General features: G+C 50.9%; 9 protein-coding genes across 9 annotated transcripts; 4 read left to right on the forward strand and 5 right to left on the reverse strand.

Moving 5' to 3' along the window:
- Nucleotides 1–512: 512 nt before the first annotated feature.
- N7477_005040 (uncharacterized protein) lies at nucleotides 513–1,235 on the reverse strand (the record flags this gene model as incomplete). The annotated part of the gene is made up of 1 exon (XM_056966703.1): nucleotides 513–1,235. The coding sequence occupies one exon, from the start codon at nucleotides 1,233–1,235 to the stop codon at nucleotides 513–515; it is 723 nt and encodes a 240-aa protein (XP_056823484.1).
- Nucleotides 1,236–3,423: 2,188 nt separating this feature from the next.
- On the forward strand, nucleotides 3,424–4,853 carry N7477_005041 (Clr5 domain-containing protein; the record flags this gene model as incomplete). Its single annotated transcript, XM_056966704.1, has 4 exons — nucleotides 3,424–3,608; nucleotides 3,812–4,050; nucleotides 4,109–4,240; nucleotides 4,597–4,853. 4 exons carry the CDS (start codon nucleotides 3,424–3,426, stop codon nucleotides 4,851–4,853), a joined length of 813 nt encoding a protein of 270 aa, XP_056823485.1.
- A 2,054-nt stretch (nucleotides 4,854–6,907) lies between these two features.
- pex13 (peroxin PEX13) lies at nucleotides 6,908–8,391 on the reverse strand (the record flags this gene model as incomplete). The annotated part of the gene is given in 5 exon segments (XM_056966705.1): nucleotides 6,908–7,060; nucleotides 7,072–7,679; nucleotides 7,733–7,880; nucleotides 7,903–8,240; nucleotides 8,343–8,391. 5 exon segments carry the CDS (start codon nucleotides 8,389–8,391, stop codon nucleotides 6,908–6,910), a joined length of 1,296 nt encoding a protein of 431 aa, XP_056823486.1.
- Nucleotides 8,392–8,973: 582 nt separating this feature from the next.
- On the reverse strand, nucleotides 8,974–10,979 carry N7477_005043 (ER oxidoreductin; the record flags this gene model as incomplete). Its single annotated transcript, XM_056966706.1, has 6 exons — nucleotides 8,974–9,133; nucleotides 9,185–9,350; nucleotides 9,425–9,778; nucleotides 9,825–10,655; nucleotides 10,714–10,801; nucleotides 10,872–10,979. 6 exons carry the CDS (start codon nucleotides 10,977–10,979, stop codon nucleotides 8,974–8,976), a joined length of 1,707 nt encoding a protein of 568 aa, XP_056823487.1.
- Nucleotides 10,980–12,439: 1,460 nt separating this feature from the next.
- N7477_005044 (PQ-loop repeat-containing protein) lies at nucleotides 12,440–13,549 on the forward strand (the record flags this gene model as incomplete). Its single annotated transcript, XM_056966707.1, has 4 exons — nucleotides 12,440–12,484; nucleotides 12,660–12,851; nucleotides 12,943–13,216; nucleotides 13,287–13,549. The coding sequence occupies 4 exons, from the start codon at nucleotides 12,440–12,442 to the stop codon at nucleotides 13,547–13,549; spliced, it is 774 nt and encodes a 257-aa protein (XP_056823488.1).
- A 581-nt stretch (nucleotides 13,550–14,130) lies between these two features.
- On the reverse strand, nucleotides 14,131–14,945 carry N7477_005045 (uncharacterized protein; the record flags this gene model as incomplete). Its single annotated transcript, XM_056966708.1, has 2 exons — nucleotides 14,131–14,250; nucleotides 14,310–14,945. 2 exons carry the CDS (start codon nucleotides 14,943–14,945, stop codon nucleotides 14,131–14,133), a joined length of 756 nt encoding a protein of 251 aa, XP_056823489.1.
- A 1,653-nt stretch (nucleotides 14,946–16,598) lies between these two features.
- N7477_005046 (HVSL domain-containing protein) lies at nucleotides 16,599–17,553 on the forward strand (the record flags this gene model as incomplete). Its single annotated transcript, XM_056966709.1, has 3 exons — nucleotides 16,599–16,839; nucleotides 16,896–17,106; nucleotides 17,154–17,553. 3 exons carry the CDS (start codon nucleotides 16,599–16,601, stop codon nucleotides 17,551–17,553), a joined length of 852 nt encoding a protein of 283 aa, XP_056823490.1.
- A 271-nt stretch (nucleotides 17,554–17,824) lies between these two features.
- On the forward strand, nucleotides 17,825–18,405 carry N7477_005047 (DUF3807 domain-containing protein; the record flags this gene model as incomplete). The annotated part of the gene is made up of 2 exons (XM_056966710.1): nucleotides 17,825–17,848; nucleotides 17,911–18,405. 2 exons carry the CDS (start codon nucleotides 17,825–17,827, stop codon nucleotides 18,403–18,405), a joined length of 519 nt encoding a protein of 172 aa, XP_056823491.1.
- Nucleotides 18,406–23,028: 4,623 nt separating this feature from the next.
- On the reverse strand, nucleotides 23,029–25,169 carry N7477_005048 (pentapeptide repeat-containing protein; the record flags this gene model as incomplete). Its single annotated transcript, XM_056966711.1, has 4 exons — nucleotides 23,029–23,436; nucleotides 23,652–23,792; nucleotides 24,390–24,694; nucleotides 24,983–25,169. The coding sequence occupies 4 exons, from the start codon at nucleotides 25,167–25,169 to the stop codon at nucleotides 23,029–23,031; spliced, it is 1,041 nt and encodes a 346-aa protein (XP_056823492.1).
- Between the last annotated feature and the right edge of the window lie 725 nt (nucleotides 25,170–25,894).

Consider the following 25,894-nt stretch of genomic DNA (forward strand, 5'->3'; position numbering starts at 1 on the left):
TTAGCGATGACTCGATGAACTATACCCTGATGTGCCAAAGCCCCCCCCCCACGAGATGAGACCTGCCCATTTTCAATGGATACTAGAAAAAAGAAAAAAAAAATACTAGCACCGGAGACCACCTACGCTCTGACTTGTCCTCTATCTCTCAGGCCTCCAGCCTCAAAGAAACCTACACGGAGCTGCCGGTGGCGATGGCGAGAACGGGGCTTCACCGCGGAAGGCGGCCACGCGGTTTTTAGGTTTCCACGCCACTGCGCCCATCGCTCACATCTGACATGAGTAGAACGTAGCCGAGTCAGACCACATGGGCAAAAACAGCCAAAGTAAGCGATGGCCAGAGCACGAATCAGCGGGGGCCAGGAGTAAGAAGTCAGAAGAGAAGACTCCTGCCGAAGAGAGAATAGTATGGGTTCCTCCAGAATGAAGATGAAGTGGTGTGAAGCGATACCATGCATCCCTGGGGCATCTCATTTGCCGCCACAGTCCGCCTCGCATCTCGATAGACGAGATCAATGTAGCTGATATAGCCTGGAACCCGTGCCCAAGGCCACGGTAGGATTATTGAAAGAGATGTCTCCAGAATCCCTCAGCCCAATTCCGCAGTAGAATTCATCTTTTGTGTTCCCTTGTTGAACTATCCCGACCACGAAAGAAGCGAGAGCCGGAAAGTCAAGTTGACCATTGAACACGCTAGATGCGACGGTGATCACCCTCCCTATGCTAATGAAAATTAAATTTGGAACGCTGACTCGTGCAGAACGCAGGTCATCGAGGCCGAACTCGAGGTCGATGCTAAACTCTAGTCCGGTCGATATCTCCGGCCCTGTACGAGTCCCTGACAGCCAATCGTTGGAGTAATTCTTGGAAACCTGGCCGATCAGGGATGTCATTCCTGGTGTATGGGGCTGATACCGGAATTGCGTTGGCCAAGCCTCAATTTGGTTGTATCGATCTGCGCGCAATGATATATAATATTTTGTGTTTTTCTTCTCTCTTCGAGACCAAACTGCACCATTATATCGCGCAAGCCAACTCCGAACGACCGAGAGTAGAAAGGGTCCATTCCTGTCTTCATTCACAGGAGTCAACGCCAGCACACCGGTACGCTTGCGCAACTCACCCTTGCAGCATACATTCATACTCGCAAGGATCGCCGGGTCGATGCAAGCCGCATTAATCGCGGTCCGCAGGCAGCCAGGAAACATGTCAACGACGAGAGGGAGCCAGGTCATCGAAAGGGGGAGATGGGATGGAGGAAGGGCCTGAAAAGGACAGGGATCGACCCGTTGTGGATTTCACACGGTGATTGTTCGACTCCATCGAGCGGGGCGTGATTTCTCGTCGAACATCCCGTACAACTCCAATCCTCTGCAATCGTGTGTGATGATATCAGAACGGTCCCTCACGAATCGAGTCTAGCGGGTCCAGGCCACACGTCACAGCCACGGATCCCGCATGTCTCTTTTGTTCTCGGATCCATGCATCACGCTCGTGGTCGGGTGCCCCGTTCCATTCCCAATCGAGCCTTTGAAGGGAGGCGATACGCTCGTCAAAGTCTGCGTACATCCTAGTACCTGCATGCGATCCGAGCCGCTGAACGGTGGTCCGTGGGACGCGGCTGATTTCTCCGTCCAGTGGGGCCGATCTTTTGATCTTTTGAATCCTTTTTTTTTTCCCTCCTAGAGGCAAGTCGGAGAGCGCTTGACAGAATTGCAAAAAGTGGGAACGGGAAGCTCGAACCTTGAATGGCCCCGCACTTGGCGAACGCACAGATCAATTCCCGTTCGAGTAGCCTCCGGAGCTAGTTCTAGACATAGGGGGGAAAGGAGGGAAGCTCAAGAGTATACCGCTGCCCAAAGGTACCTTTGCGTCCTTCGTCCTTCTTGCCTCGCTCACCCCCGCTGCCCAGTACCTTGTTCAAACGTCCCGTACCTTTCTCGACTCATCCCGGGAGACTAGGGGCATCTCTCCCCGAGGGCGATCACTGCAGCCATCGATGCCTAGCCACCTGACACCTTGCCATCCGTGCGTTCTTTTCTATGTTCTAGGTTCTAGCTTTCGGCGTAGGGCAGTTAGCTTCTCATCTCGCACAACGGTACGAGCCTTGCCCCCCCCGGATCGCTCCCCACTCGCAATGAAACGAAACGGCGTCACCGTATCTCGTCAAGGACCCAGGTCCCGGGAATTCTGGACCCACGAGAGGTCAGAGTTTCGTTTAGTCTCGGCCGGAGTAGAAGGCCCCTCCCCGAAGGACCAGATTTGAAACAGCACAACGGAAAGGTCAGCGAGCGCAAAGAATGTGCGCGTGGAGAGTCGTGACCTAGGCGCCTCCCTCCCTAGATCGGCCATTACTGCCCATATTCTGGCCGATTGACACTTGTCTCTCAACGGCGAGAAGCAGGTTCCAACGGCGTGCACCCTTGCATGGTCTTTTATTTCTTAAGTTGCATTTATATTTGATATCATTTTTTTTTACCTTTTCATGCCAGAAGTATATAGACTGGGGAGAGGGTCCCCTCCTAGGTTGTATACCAGAATAGGAAAGACACGAGTTGGGACCTGAAACAGGCAACAGAGTGAAAAGCGAAAACATAAACAAAAAAACAAAACAAAACACAAAGGGCTGTATTAATTTCTTTGTATGGTCAGGGTGGCCCGCGCTGTCGGGTGATTTTAGTATCGGGGACACTGTCAGGGAAGTTTCGGGCCGCTCCCGATAGGATCCTAGGACTTGACGTTCCCCCCCCCCCCCCACCCAGGATGAGTCCTAGGCGGAGAGAGAGAGAACGGTTACCGGGTCCAGTCCTTTTTTGACGTTAGAGTGTATAGGGTTCAGTGAACGATCCGGACTGACAGACTCGAAAGCACCAATGAATGACATCCCCAAAACGATCGGAATACGAAGGCAGCGGAAAATGCATCCAGTTTGCGGCCAGTGCACTGCATGTAATAGTTCGGTTAGACTGTACAGTAGCCCCGAGCCAAAAGTACGCGATTTCAGCTCCACTCCGGTATTTATGATAATCCTCGTTTTGATCTTTTTTTTTTCTAGTTTTTTCCCGTGATTATTGGATCATCGTCCGGACTGGGCCAGATACTTTTTTAGTACTTTTTGCCTGATTCCAAATCCCGATATCGGAGATCTTCTCCTGCCAGTTTTGATTGCGTGGAGGGTCACCGTTGACGATCATGGCACTGACAAGAGCTGCACGGCGATGGAGCCCACGCCATGCACCAACGGCACCGCTGATTTGGCCGGGGAAGCAGGGGTTCGTGCGTCCGCGCGTGCAGCTCGCCGCAAAGAGTAGTTGAGAGATTCCTTGCCCCCCCCCCCGGCTCTGATGAAGTTGAACTGCATTCTTTTTCTGGGCCTCATAACCTACTCTCCTCCCAATCTGCTCCATCACATTTTACTCCATGATGGATCCTTTCCCTCCCATCCTCTCGCCTCAATCCCCGGTGACACCGTCCAACGTCTTCCGGCCCCGCCGATCCGATGATTGGCACGAGTACCGCGAGATCATCGAACAGCTCTACCGCACCGACCAGTTGAAGTTACGCGATGTGAAACGTATCATGGAAAGGGACTATAAGTTCTTCGCCTCGTAATGCCTCCTGTTTCCTTGGTTTTTTCTATGGCTTTTTATACTTGTGCCTTCTCGCCCCGCTATAACTATCCTCATAACCCCTCAAATCTCATCCATATTCTACTTCGTCAGCTTCATCTTGATCTTGATCTTGATTTTGATTCTCCTCGTCATCGCTATCTACCTTTAAGAATACCTCTTTCCTAACCCGTCTCATCCAGTGAAAAACAATACAAAGACCGCCTGGCTGCGTGGCATGTTCGAAAGAATATCAAGGCCGAAGAAGTCCATATCATGATTCGCAAGCAGAAGAAGCGCGCCGCCCGTGGCAAACAGACAGCCTTTCGCCGCAGTGGCCAAGAAGTCGATCAGAAGCGCATCGCTCGCTTTGTCCGTCGCTACGGATCATCTTGGAGTTCAAAACGAGACAAAGATGCTGAATTACAAAGTCCTGAGCCGCGTTCGTCAACCCTAATCTTCATCCCGCACACATTTAGATCTAATGCAACTAGCTATAGCCACCCCGTCCGACATGACCTGCTATACGCCTGAACCAGCAGAAGAAGTCTCAGTAGTAACGCCAGGTTCCCCACCAGACGTGCAGTCGCCAATGCGCGAGACACCAAACGCGAATTATCAGATAAATTTCGGTACGTCCAACCGTCGATCAACTCCCCATCTTCAATCTTTACTAAACCAAAGCGCAGACCCAAACCAAATTCACACTCTTCCGGACCTCGTCATCGACGACGACTCTCCCTATTCAATGGACCTTCATTCAAACCCATCTCACCCACACCCTCACTCTCACTCTCACTCTCACCCTCACTCTCACCCTCACCCGCATCCGCATCCGCATCAGCATCCGAATCAACACCAGCACCAGCACCAGCACCACGCCCACCCAACCGCAACCCAAAACTCTCAACGCCGAACTTACCCCAACATCCCAGACTCAGTCACAGCCTCCCACCCAATGCCAGGTCTCCCCCAGTCTCACACGCAGTTCACCCCATCGTCGCTCCAGGACCAATCCTTCAGCATCCTCACCATGTACCCTCTTATCACAGCCATGCAAATCATGGCCACGACGTCGATGCTCCGGGCGAAGTCATCCAGCACTCGGATGATTGGAACCGACTCGATACCTTCCAGACCAGACTGGAGGGTCTGCAGTATACGCTCGACAGGACGATGTCCAAGTGGGCGCGTGACGCGGACCCCAATCAGGAGATTCCTCATCACGAAGGATTGGGGATGTGATGAATACTGATCTGCATGATGTTTTTTTTTCGTTTTCCTTGATGAATGTGTATATGGCCATTTCTTGTTATCTCTCCCCTTCTTCCTTGTTCTACCCTTTTGTTTCCATCTTTCGTCATTCATCTTCCCTTGGAGCGTTTCTTTCTTCTCGTCGGAGCGTCTTTTTTTTTTTTACTTTTCTGTTTTTTTTTGGTTTTGTTTTCTCCGTACGCATCAGACAAGGAGATCGAAAAATTCATAGTTGGGGCGTTTTTTTTCTTTCTTTATCATTGTTCTTTTAGCCTGGTGCTGTGGAGAATGGACGGGTACTGATTAAAAGGTCGTGGGTGTGATTGTGACCCTGATCTCAATCTTCGTTGTTCATATTAACTTGTTTCTTTTGCACTGAGACCATGTGTAGGTAGACTCTTCCTTGGCTGGAAGTGGAAGTGCAAGTGCAAGTGCAAGCAGTGAAGGGTCATGACCAGGGTGGTCAACCTATGTCTCGATCATCTCATCTCATCCCATCTCATCCCATCTCATCTCATCTCATCTCATCTCATCCCATCTCATCTCAACCTATCACTCATCAGTTCAAACGCGGTCAATCGCATACTTGAATATCGGATATCATTCTCAAACAGCTCCGTGCCATTCTCTTGCTCGCTTCTGCCACACCGATCACATTTCACGATTCCCCTCGTCATGACGCTGAGTCGACCTCGTCCTCGCCCTCAACCGAATGATCAACTAATGAAGACACGCCACCATCGATACCCACACCCTTACCTATACCCACAATCCCCAACACGAATACCAAGACAAACTCATTCTACCCTCACTGCATTCCGCAATCCAACTGGAGTCATGAACAATAGAAAACCCAAGAGCGAGGACATCATGTCGCCATGATAAGCAGAGAAACCTCATCCACCCTCGAGGACGACATCCCATCGAGAAATGCCCGAGTCCCACCATCCGCCAGATCATAAGAATATCACCACGACAAATAGCACAAGAAGTGAAAAGCACCCGGGATGTATCTGTTTCTCTGACCATCTACAATCCATCTCCACGTGGGGCAGCGTCGATAATCAGGTCCACCAGTATAGAGTCAACGAATAATCCAGAATCATATATGTATTATTACTCGGATACCGGAAGGTAACGCAATGACAAAGTACCATACCCAAATCCCTCTGAAAGAAGACCATTGTAAAAAGCTCCCTGATAATATTCTGTGCACATTCCGTGACTCCCTTGTAGATCCACACGTGCTATTTAGACATGCATACACACATACATGTACATTTACATTTACATACACATACACATATACATATATGTGCCTACATTGGTGGATATCTCAAACCTGGAGTGCACAGTGCTTGTAACCCCGCCCCGTCGGGGCTTTAACCCAGGACGGGCATGCATACATATGTAACTGCCCGGTGCACGATGCGATGCAGGTGTCAAATGTGAGAGGTCTACTGAGAAAGATGCAGTCTCCAGGATCTCGCATCTGCGATGAGGCGGAACATTCGACGGGGTCTGGCCTACGATGTCTTGGCCGAGTCTGCTTATGCGCTTACTCAATAAATCAAGGTAGGCAAGGTAGGCAAGGTAGTATTCCTATACGACAGTTCAGATGTCAATTTTGAAACTTACAGGTAAAGTGAATGAACCAGAGAATCATGAATATGTCCATGGAAGGAATTCCATGCATGCAATTGCGAGATCATGAACTAGATACAGAACCAACATTGAAAGAACCCACGCTAAAACCAGTTCCAGTTACATACTGATGAGCAGAAAGAAGATAGGAACCCTGAGAGGAAACAGTAAAGAAGAAAACAAAAAAAACAAGAGGGAAAGAGAACTCAGGACAAAAATCATGAGAATCATTGTGCGTCGCTCTGGGGTAGAAGAGATAGAAATCGTCACCAACTTCGAGGGGGAATAGTTCGAATTCAGCATCGCATAGCAAGGGGGGAGGGGAAGTAGGGGTGTCGCTTTTAGTCGATCCACCAAATATCACATCATCAAATCGAATCGTACTTCTATTAACCGGTCTATTAAGAATAGAAGGTACTCTTTTGGAAACTCTCGGGCGAGATATCACCCATCTTGCCCTTGAGCTCAGGTGGCTTATCAGTGGACTTGGAGATGGCTGATAGGCTCTGAGTGCGGTCCGAGTCGCCTTTCATCGTGTGGGTGCGAGTGGCGGGCTCGCTTCCACTAGTAATGGCTTGCTGGGGTCGTCGCTGAATAGTCTCCAGGTATGGGCCGGGAGGTATCCGACGCGGCCGTCACGGGCGCGACAGCGCCACCATTCTGAGGCATTGCCTGTGGGATCTGACTTGGATAGGACAGCGACGATGTCACCCTTTTTGACGGCGAGGTCGATACCGTTGCTCTCTTGAGTCTCGGGGGAATAGTCGTAGATGACGCGGCAGAAGTCGAGCTTAGAGGGGTCCATTGCAGCGTTTGGTTCGCCGGGGCCAGTAAGGGCGCGGCGCTTGGCTTCTTCTTCCTGGGAGCGGGCGAGGGCTTTGATGAGTTTGCCCATTAAGTAGGGAAGGCCGAAGACGGCGACGAGGAACATGAAAAATGGCTTCTTGGAGGGTTTGGCTGGGGCTGGGGAGCCGTCGGGGAGAGTGGTTGCGGAGCGCCCACCCATAAAAGCAGCGAATGAGGCGGGAGTTAGAGAAGCTGCGTCGGCCGGGGGTGGGCGGCCGGTGAGTTTGGCGATGAGGGTGCGGAACCATCGAATGATGGTGAAGATGCCCAGCGCTGAGCCGAGGGTGTTGCGCAGGTTGCCGAATTGCTCTGCGACCGAGACCATTGCTGTTTAGATGGGTTAGAATGAGTACTGGGTCCTGGTATTGGAGGCACTATACCAAAGAATGAGCTGTGAGTCGCCATGTATGTGCTCTCGAGCATCTGGGCGAACCCGCCGAACGCACCGACGATACTCTCAATCATCTGGAACGTCGTCTGTGTGCTCTGGCTGAACGAGTTGGTCAAGCTGTTGGGGTCATTGGGATCCTGCCCTGGCATGCCGCCGTACATCCCTCCCATGCCTCCATACATGCCCCCCATACCCCCCCATACCGCCATAACCGCCGTACATCGAGCCCATCGAGCCGAAGCGGGAATACGGTGACGAGTAGGAGCCCATGCCTCCCATACCGCCGTAGCCACCGTAACCTCCGTACGACGTTCCAAAACGAGACGCGCCGTAGGGTGAGTAATTAGAGGCGGTGTTGTTGACGACGGCGTTGAGAGTGTCAGGGCGAGATGGGAGGGCGGGAGCGGATGAGGTTGCGGGGTTAGCGGGCGAAGTTGTGGTCATAGTGGTTGAAGCTGCTGGAGTACCAGCAGTCGGCGCAGTTGATAGTGCGTTTCCTTTGAAATGAGAATTAGAAATCAGAAATCTGGGGAAGGTGAGATGGGAAATGAATCAGGGTGCCGGGTGCGGACCCAGACCGCACGCTGGGGAGGACTCACCACCTGCGCCTGCTCTCTCCCAAGGTTTTGGCGGCGATACCGACGCCATAATTGGCTTCAGCAAAGTCGCATGAAGCTCCGGGTGAAGAAGAGGGTGAACTGGGGGAAGTGGAGGTGGAGCGATGATGGGGAAGGCAAAAGTCTCAGGTCACGCATGTGGCCGGAGGTGGAGAAGCCGAGGTCGGTGTTTGCCGAGAGGCGACAACAGATGCACTGGTTGCACCACTATACAAGTAGGCTAGATGCAGTATTCAGGCGGACTCGAGTGACAATGAATCACAATTAATCTCGGAGTGGAATTCCCACTCAGTAGACTCTTCTACATATTCTCTCTGTGATGAAATTTCATCGGTGGCAAACCAGTACCTGTCGCCGTTCCCCGACCGCGGCCTGTGCTCCAAAGATTTCCGATTCTCCCGACCGTTTACTCTGACCCCAGTACTCCGTTTACTCAATCTACCCCGGATATTATGGTCCATGATTAAATGCGTGTCTTGGGCACATAAATTCCAGATTTCAAAATAATCTATACACCTCCCATAGCATAGAAATAAGAATGTACCACTCCTGAATCCCAAAACCGGCCAACACCAATGTAGTCGCTATGTACAAGAAATATCGCAATGATCAATCACAGCTCGTCTCTATACTTGTTCGTCTCATGCTTTTTCCTCTCGGCACGTCCGATCGCCTCGGCTCCAGGCACTTGAAGTTTCCAGAGGCGAGGAGGGACGGGCAGACCGAGCCAGTATGAGTACAGACGCTGACCTTCCCAGACAGAGATCTCCAGGCTGCAGAGAATTAGTAACGTTGTCGTGACTCGAGAGACTAGAAGAACTTACAGCGTCCGCGGGATATCCATCCAAGACTTCAGGACATACATTGTTGTGTCCCACACAACACTGAATTCGGCCTTGAGCTCGTCGAGCACACCCATATCTGCTGTTCTTGGCGGTCGCTCCCATGGGTATCTCTCCATCTTCTCACGTCCGTAGATGTACTCGGCGCCTGTTTTTTTCCCACCAAACATTGCCAGACTCATCACGTCTCAACACCATCCCTGGTTCCTTCTTTTCTCTCACTCTCTCCATCTCTCTCCCTCGCTTCGGCTTCTTCGTCTGTCACAGGCTGGTGGAACTGAATAGGAGCCGGGCTATCCAGACCAGCCTCGATGGCTTCGTGGAAGCTGCGCGCGGCTGCCAGACTGTGCGAGATACGACCAAGCGTATTGATCAAGGCGACCAGCTCGGTGCGTCTCATGGGTGGATTCTCGCCGTTCTTGGTCTCGTCGTACTCGAACAGGACCTTGAGTGCGGTTCCGTATCCATTTACTTGCACCTTGCCCCAAAGGCGGCACTTATCACAGCCCACGCAGTCCATGAGACGACTGACGTTGCGGAAACGATTGCGGAAGTCCTCTTTTGAGACCTTGGGTGCTGGGATCTTGGAACATGAGGTTCTCATCGAAGATCTGAGGGGGACGCGAGAGAATGTCGGCGAGCTGGTTGACCCGCTGCTTGGTATCAAGATCCTGTTCAGGGTCGCTGGTACAGAAGGTGTAGCTCTGTAGGTGCTTGCGCAGCTTGGCGACGGCGCGCGAGACAAGAGCGTAGTTGAAGTACATGTTTGAGATGCGTTCTGGGTGGTCATATAGACGCTCCTTGAAGCACTGCATGTTGGGATGCCACTGGCCGGTTGTCTGGTTGAGGTAGTCCCAGCACAGGTGCGTAGAGATCGAAGCGTGCATACCGCTGATGAGTCGGTGGAAGACACGCTTCTCCAAGCACTCATTGTCTAACGGCAGTCCTTCCAGACGAGCCTCCTTCTGGATAACGTCGCGGAAGTCGGAGAAAGCCTGCAGTCCACCCATGGGCATGTTGAGAGATTGGTCCTCAAGTTCCTCGGAGATGGGCTTCATGAAGCAGTTCTCGCGGTAGATAGCATCCCAGACCATGTGCGCACCAGGGCCCTGATATCCCGTGAATCGCTCAGGGTTGTCCACCAAGCTGACATAGTCACCCTTACCCGCTGAGCCCTCGTCTTCAGGGACACAGTAATCTCGCTCGTCGCACTCGTCGTCGTATTCAACGACACAGCTTTCGCCGACACCCTCCCCGAGCTTGCCCTGGAGTGGACGTGCCTTGGGACGCTCCGCTTGAACTTTCGGAGGCGGATGCTTGGCCTTAGGACCCTCCAGCTTGCTCAATTCTTCCGCTCGCCAGATAAGCGGAATATCCTCCTCGGACTCAATAGTATTCACAGAGCAGGCGATGTTTCCACACATGCTATTTGCGTCGTTCCAGAAGGGGCATTCTGTGTTGAAGAGGTTCAATCGATAGTCAGGAAAAGAAATCGGTTTCTTGAGTGAGACCCTGAAGGAGAGAGTAGACCTCGTCATTGAGTTTATTGACGGCGCCATATGAGAGACATGCATCCGATACCATAGCCGTAGGTTCAATCTACCACATCCGTACAAGTTAGTTGTCATGTCACGGCCATAGTGACAACGCAAAATTCCGGCTCACTTACAGCGCACTTGTTGGCCATGTCAGTGGTTTTGGAGCCATGATCCTGGGCGTGGGCCATGCCCATCAAGGTGAAGACAGCCGCATAGAAAAGCCCCGCCGCCGAGCGCATCTTGGCGACCATCAGAGAGTGTGGGGAAAGGAGAGGAGGTAGATTGAAGAGAGCGCGACGATCCGGAAATGCGAGGTGGCGTCTTAAGCCCTGAGTCGCAAGGTCCGAAGGTCGCGATGCAAGAAAATCAGGCGAATGCAGTGTATGAAAGAACTCCGCACATGTGGAAAAATCGAGTTGAAAATCAAGAATGAAGAATGGTGTCAACATCGAAAGAAGCCAGACTGGCCCTTTTCCAAGCGGTGGCGGTGATCGATCGCCGCCAAGACTTCCATGGGTTGATGTCTTTAGTCAATTCCTGATTGGTCAGCGTATTCTATTCTTTTCTATAGTCGTACGACTTCGAATCTCGATGGGATGCTGCATTTGTCTGAGTTTCACGTCATCAGTCTGATTGCAGGTCTCACGGAGGCTTGACAGTCGGTGTGTAAGTACATGTCTCGGGGTCATCCCTACACCATTCCGGCTATGTAGAATGATAAACAACCCAACACGGCAGATCATCAGTTGACTTTGACATGTATTCAACTATGTAAAAGATTAGAACGCTATCTATTATCCTGCTGATGCATTGTGAATGATAATATACATAGCCTCAAGATCATGTATTAGAAATCTAACGACTCGGGAAATGATGCAATGTAATGCCATCGCTTGCCTCCAGAAGAACCAGTGGGCAGATTTGACTATTACTGAGTAGAGCCATCCTAGCTATCGTTAGATGCAAAGGCAAGAAGCGAGGTTTAAATGAGACTAGAAGAATCACATCTTTACTCATAGAACAGTAAATGTCAGCCCTCATCGTCAGAGATTTCGCGCATTGACAGTGGGCGTAGTCTAGAAAGCCAAGTTCTTCCTATATTCCTAGAAACAGTCCCTTCCCAGAGCGGCCATTGACCTTTACATTGACTAAGTCTTTAAGATTCCCGAAAAATTTTACCGAAGGGGAAGCGTGTGACATATAACCGAAACCTAAATGAAGAAACGTCTCTTGGACTCGAAATATCCAACGACCAAACAATCAGGCTAGAGAGTACTACGATTGTCATGATTTCAAGTTAGTAATCATAACTCGATCTTCCAAAATTCTCAAGAGGCCCTAGTAATGAATAGGCAACGGTTTAGAAGCAGCTAACAGCGTGGGCTAATCTGGGGCGTCCTCCCAAGAAGCTTACATTCTACCTATTTGCTCTATCCCTTGTCACTATAATAATGAAAATTACTAACGCTCGAAACCTGATGACCTGGTTAGCATATTTAGGGAAACGCGCCGCCCCAAAAGCGCATAGTGAACTGGAGCATCCAGCTTCAAGAAAGCATCCCCCAATGCGCCGGAACCAATCAAAATTCAAGGAAATTGGCCCACTTCACGTGCAAACCATCACGATCTTATCTACGAAATGACCTCAACCATCTCAGGTCACCATTCTTCCTAAACACCTTCCCCTATTGTAGTTATAATGAACAATCCAATAGCAGAGAATGTCCTCGGAACCCTAGGCGCGGTAAGCTCACTTCTCCCTCCTCACTCAATTTGCCCAATTCGCCCAATTTCACTGATCAATTGCAACTAACAAAACCCAGGTATGCTGGTCCATTCAGGTATCCAACTCCGCAATCTGAGACTAATATCTCATATTTGAAGTCATAATCACTGAATAAATGACCAGCTCCCCCCAGATCTTCATAAATCACAAACGGCACAACACAGAGGGCCTCCAACCTTCAATGATGCTCCTCTGGGCCGCAGCAGGTGTACCTCTAGGTGTATACAACATCGTCGAAGAATTTAATATCGCTCTCCGAATCCAACCACAAATACTCACTATCTTGAGTTTGATCACTTGGGCCCAGTGTTTGTATTACGGGAAGGTACGTTATACATCGTTCGCCTATCGCTGTGGCGTTGGACACACACTTGGAAGTGCGAAACAAGAATAACTAACTATTCGAAACGACGTAGAAATTCCCGATAACGAAATGCATAACATTTGTCCTTTCACTTCTCTCTATCTTTGGGGGATTCGAAACAGGACTAATCCTGGGATTGAAAGAAGCCAAGACTCATGACATTAGATGGCCGATTATGCTCATGGCTGTCTTGAGTGCTTCATTACTCGCTGCAGGTGTATTGAGGCATTATTGGGATATTTATGTGCATCGCACCGTTAGGGGGATAAGTTTCTTCTTTGTTGGGATTGATGCCGCGGGGGACTTGTTTTCGATTATCTCTGTTTGTGAGTCTCATTTTCTCTTACCGGTCTGGAATTAGTGGGGTTGGATGAGGCATTGGCTGACATGTGGTAGTGTTCGGGCCGAAGATTGACGTCCTTGGTGTGGTAATTTATGGGACGGAGTTGGGGCTTTGGATGGGGATATTTGCTTGTGGTGGTGTATTTAATCTGGTGCCCTGGGTCAGGGCGAGGTCGAAGAGTGAGGTTGGGAATGAAGTAGAATTGGAGATGGAGCCGGAACTGGTGTCGCTGGACCGGATGCCATCGTCTAATTCGGTGTTTAGGACTGCTTCAGGCTCAGAGGTTGTTGCAAGGCGGGCGTGGCTAAGTTCTTAAAGTAATCTTATGAGCATAACTGAGCAATAGCTTGTTTGACAAGACATCCGGAACTAGTGCGACCACCTTTACTCTTCATTTCGTTCTTCAAATATGACACATCTATGAAGAGTATAATCCAATAAGGCTTGAGTCTTCATGTGACGTTCTATTTGAGGACCTCTGTTGATATGGCTTGGTGTGAGTATATAATGCGCATGTAGGTCAGAGGCCCTTGCTTCGCTGGAAGGATGTCCAATTGAAGTAAGGAGGTAGTCGTATCATTTACGGGGTTTCCTGTATTAGTAAAGTTTGAGGACCTGGAAGAAGGACGGTTGCGAAAATCAAGAAGTAATTCCCTGTCGGACCAGAAGTACCCCAATTGTACCAAGATCCGCAACGCCGTATCCATATATATACATCGCGTTTGAGCAAGGGGACTGGCAAAAGCCGTCCGTACAAAAAAAAAAAGCGCAAAAGCCCGTTCTAAGCCCCTGTATTTTCACAAAAATCTCATTATTCAGGTCTCGTGGTCGGTAAGGGACATCGAAAAGCATGTGGAAGTCGTAACATCATAAGTGGCGCTGGCGGGCAAGCATAACTTAAGCACTGCCGCGACGCTTGCCCTTGCGGAGGCTCAGCTTCTTCTTCAGCTGGCTGAAGGGGTTGGAGAGAGGACGGAGGTAGAATGGGTCATTCTTGATTTCGTCATCGCTGTATCTCTGTGGGACGATGATGTTCAGAATTTGAAAGGACCAGGAAGCATGAGAAATAGACTTACATCTTGTGTCTGGCGCATATATCCACCAAGACCATAGTCACTCCGAACCACATTCGAGCCTTCTTCATAATCGTATGTCTCCCCGTTGATATCGGTGTGACCAGGCGGGAAAAACGCAGTTCCATCCAGTGGCCGGTGGCTGTTCAGACAGTCGGTAATTTTGTCTTTGGGCGTTGCACGGAGTGCCTCTTCGTTAGACTCCCTGACGGCCTCAAGAGGGCTGTGCTTGCTGTCAAGGTTGCGCTCGGCGCAAACTGCATCGTAAGGACCCTCATGATGGTAAGAGTAGGAGGTGACGTTATCCAGCTGGTCAATAATGTCCGGGTTGACAAGCATAGAGTTGCGCGAATAAATTCGTTGCGACTTGCTGCGGCGAGGTACGGAACTCTGGCTCTCTCGTCGCTTTTTCGGCTCTACCGGATAGTGCTCCGCTGTGCCGTCCCACCACATGGAAGGTGCGGAACGCACGGTTTCGGAGGCAGAGCATGAGCGCCGCGATGGAGCGTGGGAGCCCGAGGGTGAAGCGAAACGGGCATACGGATTGTTGCTGCTAAAGTTGGTCCGACGGCTGGATGGTTGGTTGTAGGGATGGTGAGGGTGATGGAGCGAAGCCATCGGCATGCAGTCGACGGCCATAGTGGCTTAGTACTGAATACTGAATTTGACGATCCCAGGAGTACCCGAGATGATTGTGTGTGAGTAAAATGTGCGAAAGGGATCAGCCCTTGAAAGGATCACGCGCAATATAAAGTATAGACCCGATTGAGAAGTGGCAGAATCACGTATGGAATGCACGGTAGATCGCACGGAGCTCGGGTAGCGTGTAATCAGTGTGTAGGGAGTCGAATGTAAATGATTCGAGACGCAGGGAGTTCTTAAAACATCCGAGGCAACCGCAGGTGACGTGACGACTTGCGCATCCTATGCTTATCGATAGAACAGTGTGGCATTCGAGTCGAATGTGGGGCCATCCTCACGCGCTAGAATTTTCCCTTCCTGTTCAGGTTAGCTCCAGGACCCTGCGGGGAATATCGTGCTCAATGCACCGTTGCTGATCGTCCAGGTGATATCATCCGAGGGGCAAAATGTCATCGTAGGTCCACCACTTGCTCATCTATGCTATCATACCTCCAGGCCACACTTTTTTATTCTTCTATATTAAATGTTCAGGCACGGCACTTGAGTTCGGATGCGCCAGGGATCCATGGCCGGGACGTGGCTTAGTAACCGCGCGTCCCCCTCGGCCCAGTTGGGGCTTTGACTGTTGCATCCACATCCGAGACTTCCACGTTGACCCGATGACGCGGGTTCCTCGATTGAATCTCCAGTCTATGATGATTCATAGCTACGCCCTACACCCTAGGTTAATAGGGGGCTAACCTTGTTCTGAAGATTTCGTTTCATTCTCGTTCGCACGATGACCCGTGCACTAGATTAAGCTTATTGATTAGCTCTCATGGTGCCGATGAGTTCCTGCCAGCCACCTCAGGATCCGAGATCTCCTTATGACACAGGCCCGTCTAGATCATGTCTCATCACTGAGACCTGATTCCCCCCTTGCATAGATCATGGATCCGCATGGTCCGGAGGTGAAGGGGTGCGCTTGAGCATCGTTGCCGAGGCACCGAAAGGATGTTAGAGAATGTCGACAGCCACTCATTCATGCTGCCATTGAGCACCCGGAAGCTAGACCTGAGCAGGGTCTGATCAGGGCCCGAAAGCTTGAGTCACTTGTCTTCCGTCAGTTTCCGAGGGGATTCCCACTCCACCCATTGTCAGCTTATTCCCTTCTTCATAATCAAGTAAGCGAGACTTGAGTATCACGATCTTTTGATTTTGGTCTAAAATCACATAGCATGCCCTTGCAGGACCGGAGCTTACCCGAGCGTGGGCCCAAGCCTCCAAGATACTAGAATGGCCTAAAGTGCGACATGCGGTGTGTCACGAGGTCTTCACCGAGAACTCGAGAACTACATTTTTCCTGTAAATTGCGGCTGCTTTCCCCCCGATGATCGCCCGATCATCACGTATTGGGCTTATTGTACGTCTTTGCATGCGGTAGCGCCGCAAGGGTGCGGCACGAGGATTGTACGGGGTAGCACAGACAAGATAAGAAAGAAAATAAAAAGTATCATTCCACGCAGCTCGATAATCCGGCACTTCTGACTTCTGCAAGGTCCATCACCTGCAGATGATCTTCACATGGACCGTGTTCACTTGGCGTCCGCCCAACTCAGCTCCCCACCATGACCCCAACCACCACCACAGCTGCTCACGCACCTCTAATTGATGTCCCTGGTACAATACTCCGACTCCGAATCGGAACCAGATGCAGAAACTCTCTCCCCTCCATCTAAGAAGCTTCACCTTGCGACCGGGGTCAGCTTGCCCCCACTCCCAGCAGCCTTCCACGACCTGTACGCGTCTGGCACGCGGGTCAGCGTAAAAGATGACCCGAGCCTGCATGGTGGTCGCAAGCGCGTCATTCCCCATGTGGAAGGCAACTGGCCGAGTCACCTCTACCTGGAATGTATGTAGCCCTCGCGTTGCTGGGTTCAATGCTAATTTGGGATCCAGGGTACCCAGCCAAGAACGAGCTAGCCCTCCTTGCAGATCTCATCGCCCAAGCTCAAGGCCAGTCCAATGGACAGAGCGTACACAGTCTATTACGCAGTGACCTGGGCGCTCAGCTCCCGCTCCACATTAGTCTCTCGCGGCCCGTAGTCCTCCGCACCGAGCAGCGGAGCTCGTTCACAGAGCTTCTTCGAAAGTCCATCCGCGATTCACACATCGCTCCGTATGTACCCTGACCTCCATGCCAACTTAGTCTGACCATCTCCCCAGATTCTCCGTTCTCCCTGATTCCCTTAAGTGGGTGTCCAACTACGAGAAGACTCGCTGGTTTCTCGTCCTGCATGTTGCAAGGCCGCAAAACAATGAGCTGAACAATCTGCTCCATTTGTCCAATCGCACCCTTGCAAGCTTTGATCAGCCACCGCTTTATGCGCCCTTGCGTGATCTTCGCCCCCATGCGTCGAGTGCGCGTGACCGTCAGCATCTCGACTACTCGGACTGTTTCCATATTTCGATTGCATGGAGCTTGGCCGAGCCTGCCGAGGAGGACGTGGGGCGGGTCGAGGCCATCAATTTGAAAGATGTAAAGGGTCTTGAGGTGCGCTTCGATAGTATCAAGGCCAAAATTGGCAATCATGTGGAGAGTATATCCCTTCCCAGCTCTGCTTGAGGAGGTTGTTCCGAGAATATCCAAACGGAGTCAAGACACAGAATTTCGAAGAACATACGATCGACTTTTGATGTTCTCTTATTCTCTGCTTAGTCGCTGGTGTATAGTCATCTGATACGCCACCAATAGAGCTCATCGAATTAAAACCCATAGCACACAAGTCCTAAAACATATTCAGCCTCTCTCATACAAAGTCAAATCACGTGATGAGAATCACCCGCGCCAGGACCGCGTCGCCAATCATGACTTCTTCACCTCTGCATCATCCACGATGCAGGTCCCAGGAGTCACCTTGGTAAGTCGCTTCAGCTCCTTTACACTCCTAGTAAAATATATCTAACGGCTCCTTTCTCTCAGGAAGACTTGCAAGCCTTCCAAGCAGCTCATTTCCCCGGTCCCCACAAACCATTGATTCCCCCAACAACAGAACCCGCGCAAGATGAAAGTTCTTTCGACGAGGCAGAGGAGGATTTGGGATACTACCCCGACGGCGTGAAAAGGACCCTCACTGACGAGCAAATTCGGATCTTTCGACACAGTGAGATCCACGCGCTGTTGCGTGCGCGACAGCTTGAAGAAGATGATGCTGAGTACGAAGCGCGTCGACACGCCGCCAATGACGACGGGGTGGAAAATAGCCATGAGGGTGACACGAAGGCTGTGAACGCAAGCGTAAACATTGCTGGTTCCAAAAGACGGCGCTCCGCTGGCGGGCGAAAGCCCAACACTCAGCGTCCACAAAATGCTCCTTCTGATCTCGACTACGAAGCATCAACTCAAGACACCACAAAGCCCAAACCGGAGAAGCATGTCGCGTATCTCGGTCGAAAGATCGTTTCCTATGCGGACTGATTGTCCTTTGTAACCTCGACAGAATGAATTCCGGTAAAAGGATCATCTTTGCTGAGACTGAGAAACACTTAAATTACCCTGGTGAGTCATTCTGGCTTTGGGTTCTCGATTCCATTGATCCTTCCGTGATGAAAATCTTTCAAGTCATCCTTAGTCGGAATGCCATACCATCATGCTTCTTCCGATGTGTAAGGCTTTGACGACTTTAATCTTCTCTCTGAAATCGTACCCTTTTCTCATATGCCACACACAAGCTTTGAAAAGCCGGATTGCTAATATATGTCTAAGTGCTAGGTCTGGTCTAAAATAGCCATGCAATTTCCACAGTGTCGTGGCCGAGACCCTTTCATTTCGGCTAGATGCATAAATTTGGATCTCGTCTAATACGATCCAGCCTCGGCTGAAAGGCATGCTGCTGCTCGATGTGAAACAGCTCACTCTGCATTGAGGCATTTTCACGCTACCTCCACTGGTACCAGCAGGCAGCGTGATATCACTTGCGTTTCCCTCATCGTTCACAGCGAGAAACGCGGTCACGAGCGTTTTTGCTGACTATCTAGCCATCACTCAAGGCATATGTCTCTGAATCAAGATCTCACAGTGCAAATGCATCCCATGGGATGTCAGCTGTCGGGGACCGTGCAAGCTTGCTCTAGAACATTTGAACCCCTCTTCCCTAGCCTCGAGGAGTCAATCATCTCTATCTTGAATTTCCACGATTATGATTGCCGCTCATGCATTCTTCCGTCCCTTAGGACTCGAATGCAATCCCGCTGTGAATAGTGTAGACAACAAAGATATATATAACCCGCATCACTCTCTCTACTCTGAGTCTCGCTTTGTCAATCCACCCAAGTACTCATTCATATCGAGCCCACTCCACCAAACCAAAATTGAACAACCATGAGACTCCTTACCCTCACAATTCTAGCTCTCACGACCCTGATCATGGGCACGCCAACCACCGAGCAAAAGCAACAATCCCTCGAAAAAAGATGTGATTGCGTGAGTTCCCCAGAGCACCAACTCCGCACACTCGATTGTAAGCTGACAGACGTTCCACCTTAGAACGCCGAGTCTATCTGCAGGAACGGATGTATGGCTATCGGGAACACTGCGGGAATCGCTGGCGCAGCGGCATCGGAGAGTGCTTGTATACTGGGCTGTGCGCCGGCTTCAGGGTGTGAGATTGGTGATTGTTAGTGACTGTGACTGGTACTCGGGGTATGTGCGGACCACATCAAGATTTGTAGATTGAAGGCTGATTCTTCGAAGTGGGTATTTATTATCGGATGAAGTACCAATGCTTGCTCGGATTGAAGTTCCCTAGAATGATCCCCTACCTATTTCTTACTCAATTGTTAGAAGAGTGAATGGTATAATTTACCGCGCAAAGTCAAATGTTGCATGGACACAAGATAAGCCCTTGGGCTTTGGTGATTATTGTGCAAGCAAGTCGAGATTTGTTTTGGAAGCGAAATAAAGAATACAGTCTGTGTTTTTTGATCTCACAATCTGATTGGCTTTGCTCGCCATGGGCCAAAGGGACTGTCTCGTCCATACACGACGCCAGTTTGCAAAGCCATCTCCATCCAGCTCTATCCAGCTCTATCCACCTCTAGTTCGAACTACCAGGCAACCGGGAGGGCTACAGGCATTTCTTAGGCTGCTGCGGGTAACGAGACGATTTGAGATCTAAAATGTCGCATATGATAGGGCTTGTGATTATGCATATCCCTTATTGCTGCATAAGAGTCTAGTAAGCCCTCGAGAAATGATAGGACATAAGTTCCCGGGCTGGTACGAGTGCAATGAATGCGTCTTACGGGGACACCAGGCCAGATTAGGCAATGCATAAGCAGCACGTGTGCTACTGATTAGGCGATTCGGCGTATTTTCCTACGTTAGCCACGGAAGTGCGCCTCGTTAAGTCCAGAGAAACCCCGTCCGTGCAATCAGCCAATGGATCTGAAGTCGCACTAATTTCCTTTCTAGGTTTAGTGACTCTGGCTAGGTCAGGCACCAAGGTTGGTGTATCAGGGTCTGCCACCTTGGGAAATTGTGGGGGTAGGAGGCTTGTAGAGGAAGAAAACGACCCAAGGCTTGCTAGGTACATGACACTCGCAGTCGCCTGGGGAAATAGTTTCTAGAAAAAGAATAGGCAGACGGCTGACTAGATACAAAAGCATCATGAGGAGAGTTCCGAGGAACCGTAGTTTGGTGGGGGCCATAAAAGTCGGGTTTAACCGATACCGGAAAAACGGGCTGATCCGGACGCCATCCGATATCGACAAACCCCCCTCAGCCCCCGATAATTGGTGTGCCTGTCTATTGCCGAGCCCTACGCCAATCACTGCACCATTAAGAGCCCGGTGTTGTTCGGCTCGCTTGCAGCCTACATTAATCTCACTTCCAAACTTCAGTCATACAAGACACTAACTTTCGTGGATTCATCAAACACAATCAGTGATCAGAGAGAATAGTAGGGAACAAATAATAGTAAAGAATAATTCGAGCGCACGACTTTCGGAGTCCATATGGGTTATTTCCGACTTTAGTTGCTTGGACCCTCGACGGAACCGTTTGCACATCTCGGTTCCAAGGTGTGCCCAAGACTATCAGCCTTAGCGCTATTTAACCCAGCGAAGGCCCAATCAATGGACGAGCGAACATCACCGGAAATTAGCTCCACTCCATTCTTTCTATGATCTGTATCGACTACGGAGCCCCGACCTTGAGGCTAACTTTCTCTAAAGCCTTTAGCGTTGTTCATGCGGCTCTTTAAGATTGCGCCAAGGCGCCCGGACAGCCTTCCCTCCTTCCCATTATTGAGCCATCCCAATATTTCCATTGCTTAGCTTGGTGGGTTGTCACATTTTACGGTCACATCTCACTTGCGCCACCGCCAAAACGGGCGCCTCCAAGGCTTCCAGTATAATGCCCCGCTGTACTTGTCTCGCTTCAATCTTATGCATGCATCTATTTGCTAGATGATCAAGAGTGGAGTAACCTAGACACAGACCTCACGGTCTCTGATAGGATAGTTGAGGAAAAAACAAGGAATGCCCCAACTGGGACGTGTCCGAGCCTCGTCCCTGATGCAAGCGCCATGATCCACGTTCCAGCGGTGCCTCCCAGGGTCCCACTCAAGCCATTTGGAGGTATGATGATGGTGCTTCTTGGCTTTTTTTTTCCTCTTTAATGTAGCTACGTCCTAACTTTCCCCTGGTTTCTGTTCCTATATCTCTGTAGCTGTAGGACAACCTCCTTGTGTCCTTGAGAGATTAGCAGCCCAAGCAGACTATTGTCTGCGTCCCCTTCTTTCATTAGATACTGGCATATTGCTATCACACTCCTTTGCCCTTAGCTGGCAATTCCCATCTTTGGCTGCTAATCGTTACATTCTTTCAAAATGGGTTTCGGAAAAGTCCTCACCCTCGCTGCGGCGGTTTCGACTTTGATTCCTGCTTCTTTCGCTCTGAACGTTGATTTGAAGACCAACGTCGCTGTTTACTGGGTATTTCCCTCCCCCCCCCTTATTGCCTCGTCCACCATCATTTGCTGATACTCGAAATAGGGTCAAGGATACGATCAAAAACGGTTGGCCCATTTCTGTGAGGAGTCTGACGCGGATATCATCAACATCGGTTTCATCAACGTCTTGCCTTCTGCGGTGAATGCCTGGCCAGGCTCAAACTTTGGCAATCAGTGTGACGGTTTAACTTACGACAACACCTCGCTGCTCAGCGGCTGCCACCAGATCTCGGAGGACCTCCCAAGCTGTAAAGCCAATGGAAAGACCATCATGCTCTCGATTGGAGGTGATTCTCCCAATGAAAAGCTGAAGAATGACGATGTAGCCACCTGGTTTGCCGACTTCCTGTGGTATTCATTCGGTCCACAGAACCCTTCAGCAACCAAGTTCCCCCGTCCATTCCACAATAACTCGGTCGACGGTTTCGACTTTGATATTGAGAACAGTGGCCATACCGGTAAGATTCTTTCCTTGCAACCTGTCAAAAAGGATCACTAATACTAGACAGGATGGGCTACGGTGGTCAAGCGTCTCCGAAGCAACTTCCAACAATACCCCGATGAGACCTTCTACATCTCCGGTGCGCCTCAGTGCAGTCTTCCGGACAAGCAGCTCGACGAGGCTATTGCCAGCTCTGTATTCGATTTCCTCTGGGTCCAGTTCTATAACACGAAAGGTTGCTCGGCAGCGGACTACTGGACCGGAGGTTTCAACTACGCCGACTGGATCGGGGTCATCAGGGGAAGCGCCAACCCTTACACGAAGCTATTCGTCGGTCTCCCTGCTGCTAAAGATGCAGCGACTACCGGGTATCTCGAGCCGGAGCAGGTGAAGGATCTTCTGCTCGTCTATATGGCCCTCTATCCTCACCACTTCGGTGGTATCATGTTGTGGGAGGCTACACATGCTGAGAATAATGTCGACAGCCTGGGTAACGACTACCTTCAGAATATGAAGTATATGCTCTATGACTGTGATCCTTCTCCTCCCCCTCCCCCTCCTAGCCCGACGTCGACTATCGTCATTGTTACCCCCACGCCGAAGCCGAGCTCGTCGCCTGTTAGCTCGGCGGTCTCGAGTGCTCCTGATCACACGCCCTCGGGAATTCCTTCCAGCTCCGCGGTTCCTTCGAGTGTCGTTCCGTCCAGCGCTATTCCTTCCAGCATTGCCCCCTCGAGCAGTATCCCGTCCAGCGTGATCCCTTCTAGCGTTGCTCCGTCGAGCATTGCTCCCTCGAGCGTGATCCCCTCTAGCTTTGCTCCTTCTAGCGTTGCTCCGTCGAGCGTGATTCCCTCCAGTGTTGCTTCGTCGAGCGTGATCCCCTCTAGCTTTGCTCCTTCTAGCGTTGCTCCGTCGAGCGTGATTCCCTCCAGTGTTGCTTCGTCGAGCGTTGCTCCCTCGAGCGTGATCCCCTCTAGCTTTGCTCCTTCTAGCGTTGCTCCGTCGAGCGTGATTCCCTCCAGTGTTGCTTCGTTAAGCGCAGCTCCGTCTAGCGTCTTTTCGTCTAGCGTTACTCCGTCCAGCGTGATTCCCTCCAGCGTTGCTTCGTCTAGTGTCGCTTCGTCCAGCGTTGTTCCTCGGGAGTTGCTTCGTCAAGCGCTATTCCTTCTAGTGTTGCGCCATCCAGCGCTGCTCCTTCGAATATAGCCCCCTCAAGTGTGCTGCCTTCGAGCGCTACTCCCTCAGGCGCTGTTTCCAGCTCTGTGGTTACCTCAAGCTCAAAGGCTCCCTCGAGCTCCTTGAGCCTCGCTACTGTGTCACACGTGCCATCCTCTGTTACCTCCGCGACGCCTTCGACATCTACCTCTGCTATTCCCTCCGTTATCCCATCCAGCTCTAGGGTATACTCCAGCTATATGCAAACGGGTACCTCGGTCTCTTCCTCGGGAGCCGCGACTGCTTCATCTTCAAACGGATCCACTCCATCGGCCGGTGTCTCATCCAGCCCTACACCGGCTTTCAGCCATACAGCTTCATCCAGCAAGCCAGCCACCTCAGGATCGGTTTCTCAAAGCAGCACCAGCGCGTCCTCGGCTTCATCAAGTGCTTCAGCAGGTGCTTCAGGCTCAGCATCTCAATCATCGGGCAACATTTTCCTCACAAGCTCTTCGAGCGATGTTGCTTCATCTACGGGTGTTTCTGCAACTGGATCTTCTTTGCCTGGCAGCTCTACTGTTACCGGTGTACCCAACGTTACCGGAGCCTCTACTGTCACTGGCAGCCCTCAGATGACTACTTCCACTGTTTACGTTACTAGCGAGATCACCGTCATTAGCTGTGCCGCTACCGTCACCAACTGCCCTGCAGACTCTACTTCCGTTATCACGTCGACCATCCCGGTCTCCACCACTGTCTACCCGGTCACCAGCTCGACCCTTTCAGAGTCTACTGGCCAACCTCAGGCAACTGGAAATGGATCCGGATCTAACACCATCACCTCTCTGGTTACCGCCACACCCGTCGTGACAGCGACCCCTACCGCGTCCGGCGAGGTCACGACTACAGTCATCGTCACATCGTACACTGATATCTGTCCTACTGGCTTCACCACGATCACTCTCACGACGACGCTCACGACAACTTGGTGCCCCGAGGCTACTGCGAGTGTGACTGTGCCGGCCACTGGAGCAGCGGTCACATCAGCTACGATCCCCGAGGGCTGGTCCACCACCGTCACCGTTTGCACGCATTGTGCCGCGACACCCACAACGGTGACCCTGACCAAGCCTATCTCAACCCTTGCGATGACAACGCCTGTGGAGAATCCCGTTGCGGCTGTTCAAACTTCTGCTCTGCCCACGACTGACACATGGACGGAGACTTGGACTACAACTGAGACCTTCTGTAAGCATTGTGGTCCTACTGGCTCCACTATCACTCGCACGATCCCCTACACCCCATCTGGATCTGCCCCTACAGTGACTGTCACGGCAACCCTGGTGGGTGCCTCTGGACAGGTGGGAGGATCTACACCTGCTGGTTCCTCCCGACCAACCAGTAGCGTCATTGGGTCCTCAGCCGCTGCTGGATCTGGACGCGTACACCCGACTAGCCAGACTCCACGCTTGTCCATGACAGCATCAACCACCCGGTCTCCCGAGACTACGGCCCCTACCCCAAGCAATGGTAGTGGAGAAGGAGTTTCTGCCGTTTTTAATGCAGCTGGGTCCCAGTCTGGCTTGATGAATTTCGCCGGCGCCCTCCTCGCTGTCTTCATCTCTGCTGCCATCTTAATTTGATGGTGATGGAACCTCTATGCTTCAGTGTGCATACATCGACAACCTTCCGATACGCGAGTCGATCTTGATATATGTGTCCCTTTATGATAATAGTTTCTTCAATTCTTGTACCCGAACTTCTCTGTCCTCGAACTCTTACGATTTGTCGATGGTGAAGGGATTTCTCCCATTTGATATTTGAAATATTGAATAACCAAGCATTTGAGCATAAATTAGATGATGAATGAGTAAGATTGTTTTGTTTGCAGCGCGGAATGTCCTGGAACCCATTTGATAACAGCAAGTAAAAAATCGAATTTAAAGTGATCGACAATGCTTCCAAACCTTGCGGGCAAGGTCACGAAACTTTTTGACATCAACTAAATGTGGCGAAATATGACCCGAGACAGGTGGGGTCTTGGTCGCGGAGGCGGGGTTGTGACATGCTTCGGGCCAAGGTTTGGATCATATCGTTGCGTAGTCAACATCTAGACCTGGCTAAAATTATCGTTCACCAAACTATCTTGAGTGTCATAACCATGGCTTGAGTTCGTGATAGCCAAATTTCAACAAGACTATTGCATCATTACATCTCATGGTACGAACCAATGTCAATCGTGTGGCATTTTTCGACTGGTGGCGAGCAACGACTTATAGCCTGATGATTTCTCTGGGGATCTTTTCCATTCGTATGGTCGCAACCTACTGATCTATGCTATACCAGTGAAAGACTCAC

Source organism: Penicillium maclennaniae, assembly GCF_028827695.1.
Source record: "Penicillium maclennaniae strain IBT 15551 chromosome Unknown utg000004l:1.0-3007600.0:1.0-3009580.0, whole genome shotgun sequence".
Classification (NCBI taxonomy): domain Eukaryota; kingdom Fungi; phylum Ascomycota; class Eurotiomycetes; order Eurotiales; family Aspergillaceae; genus Penicillium; species Penicillium maclennaniae.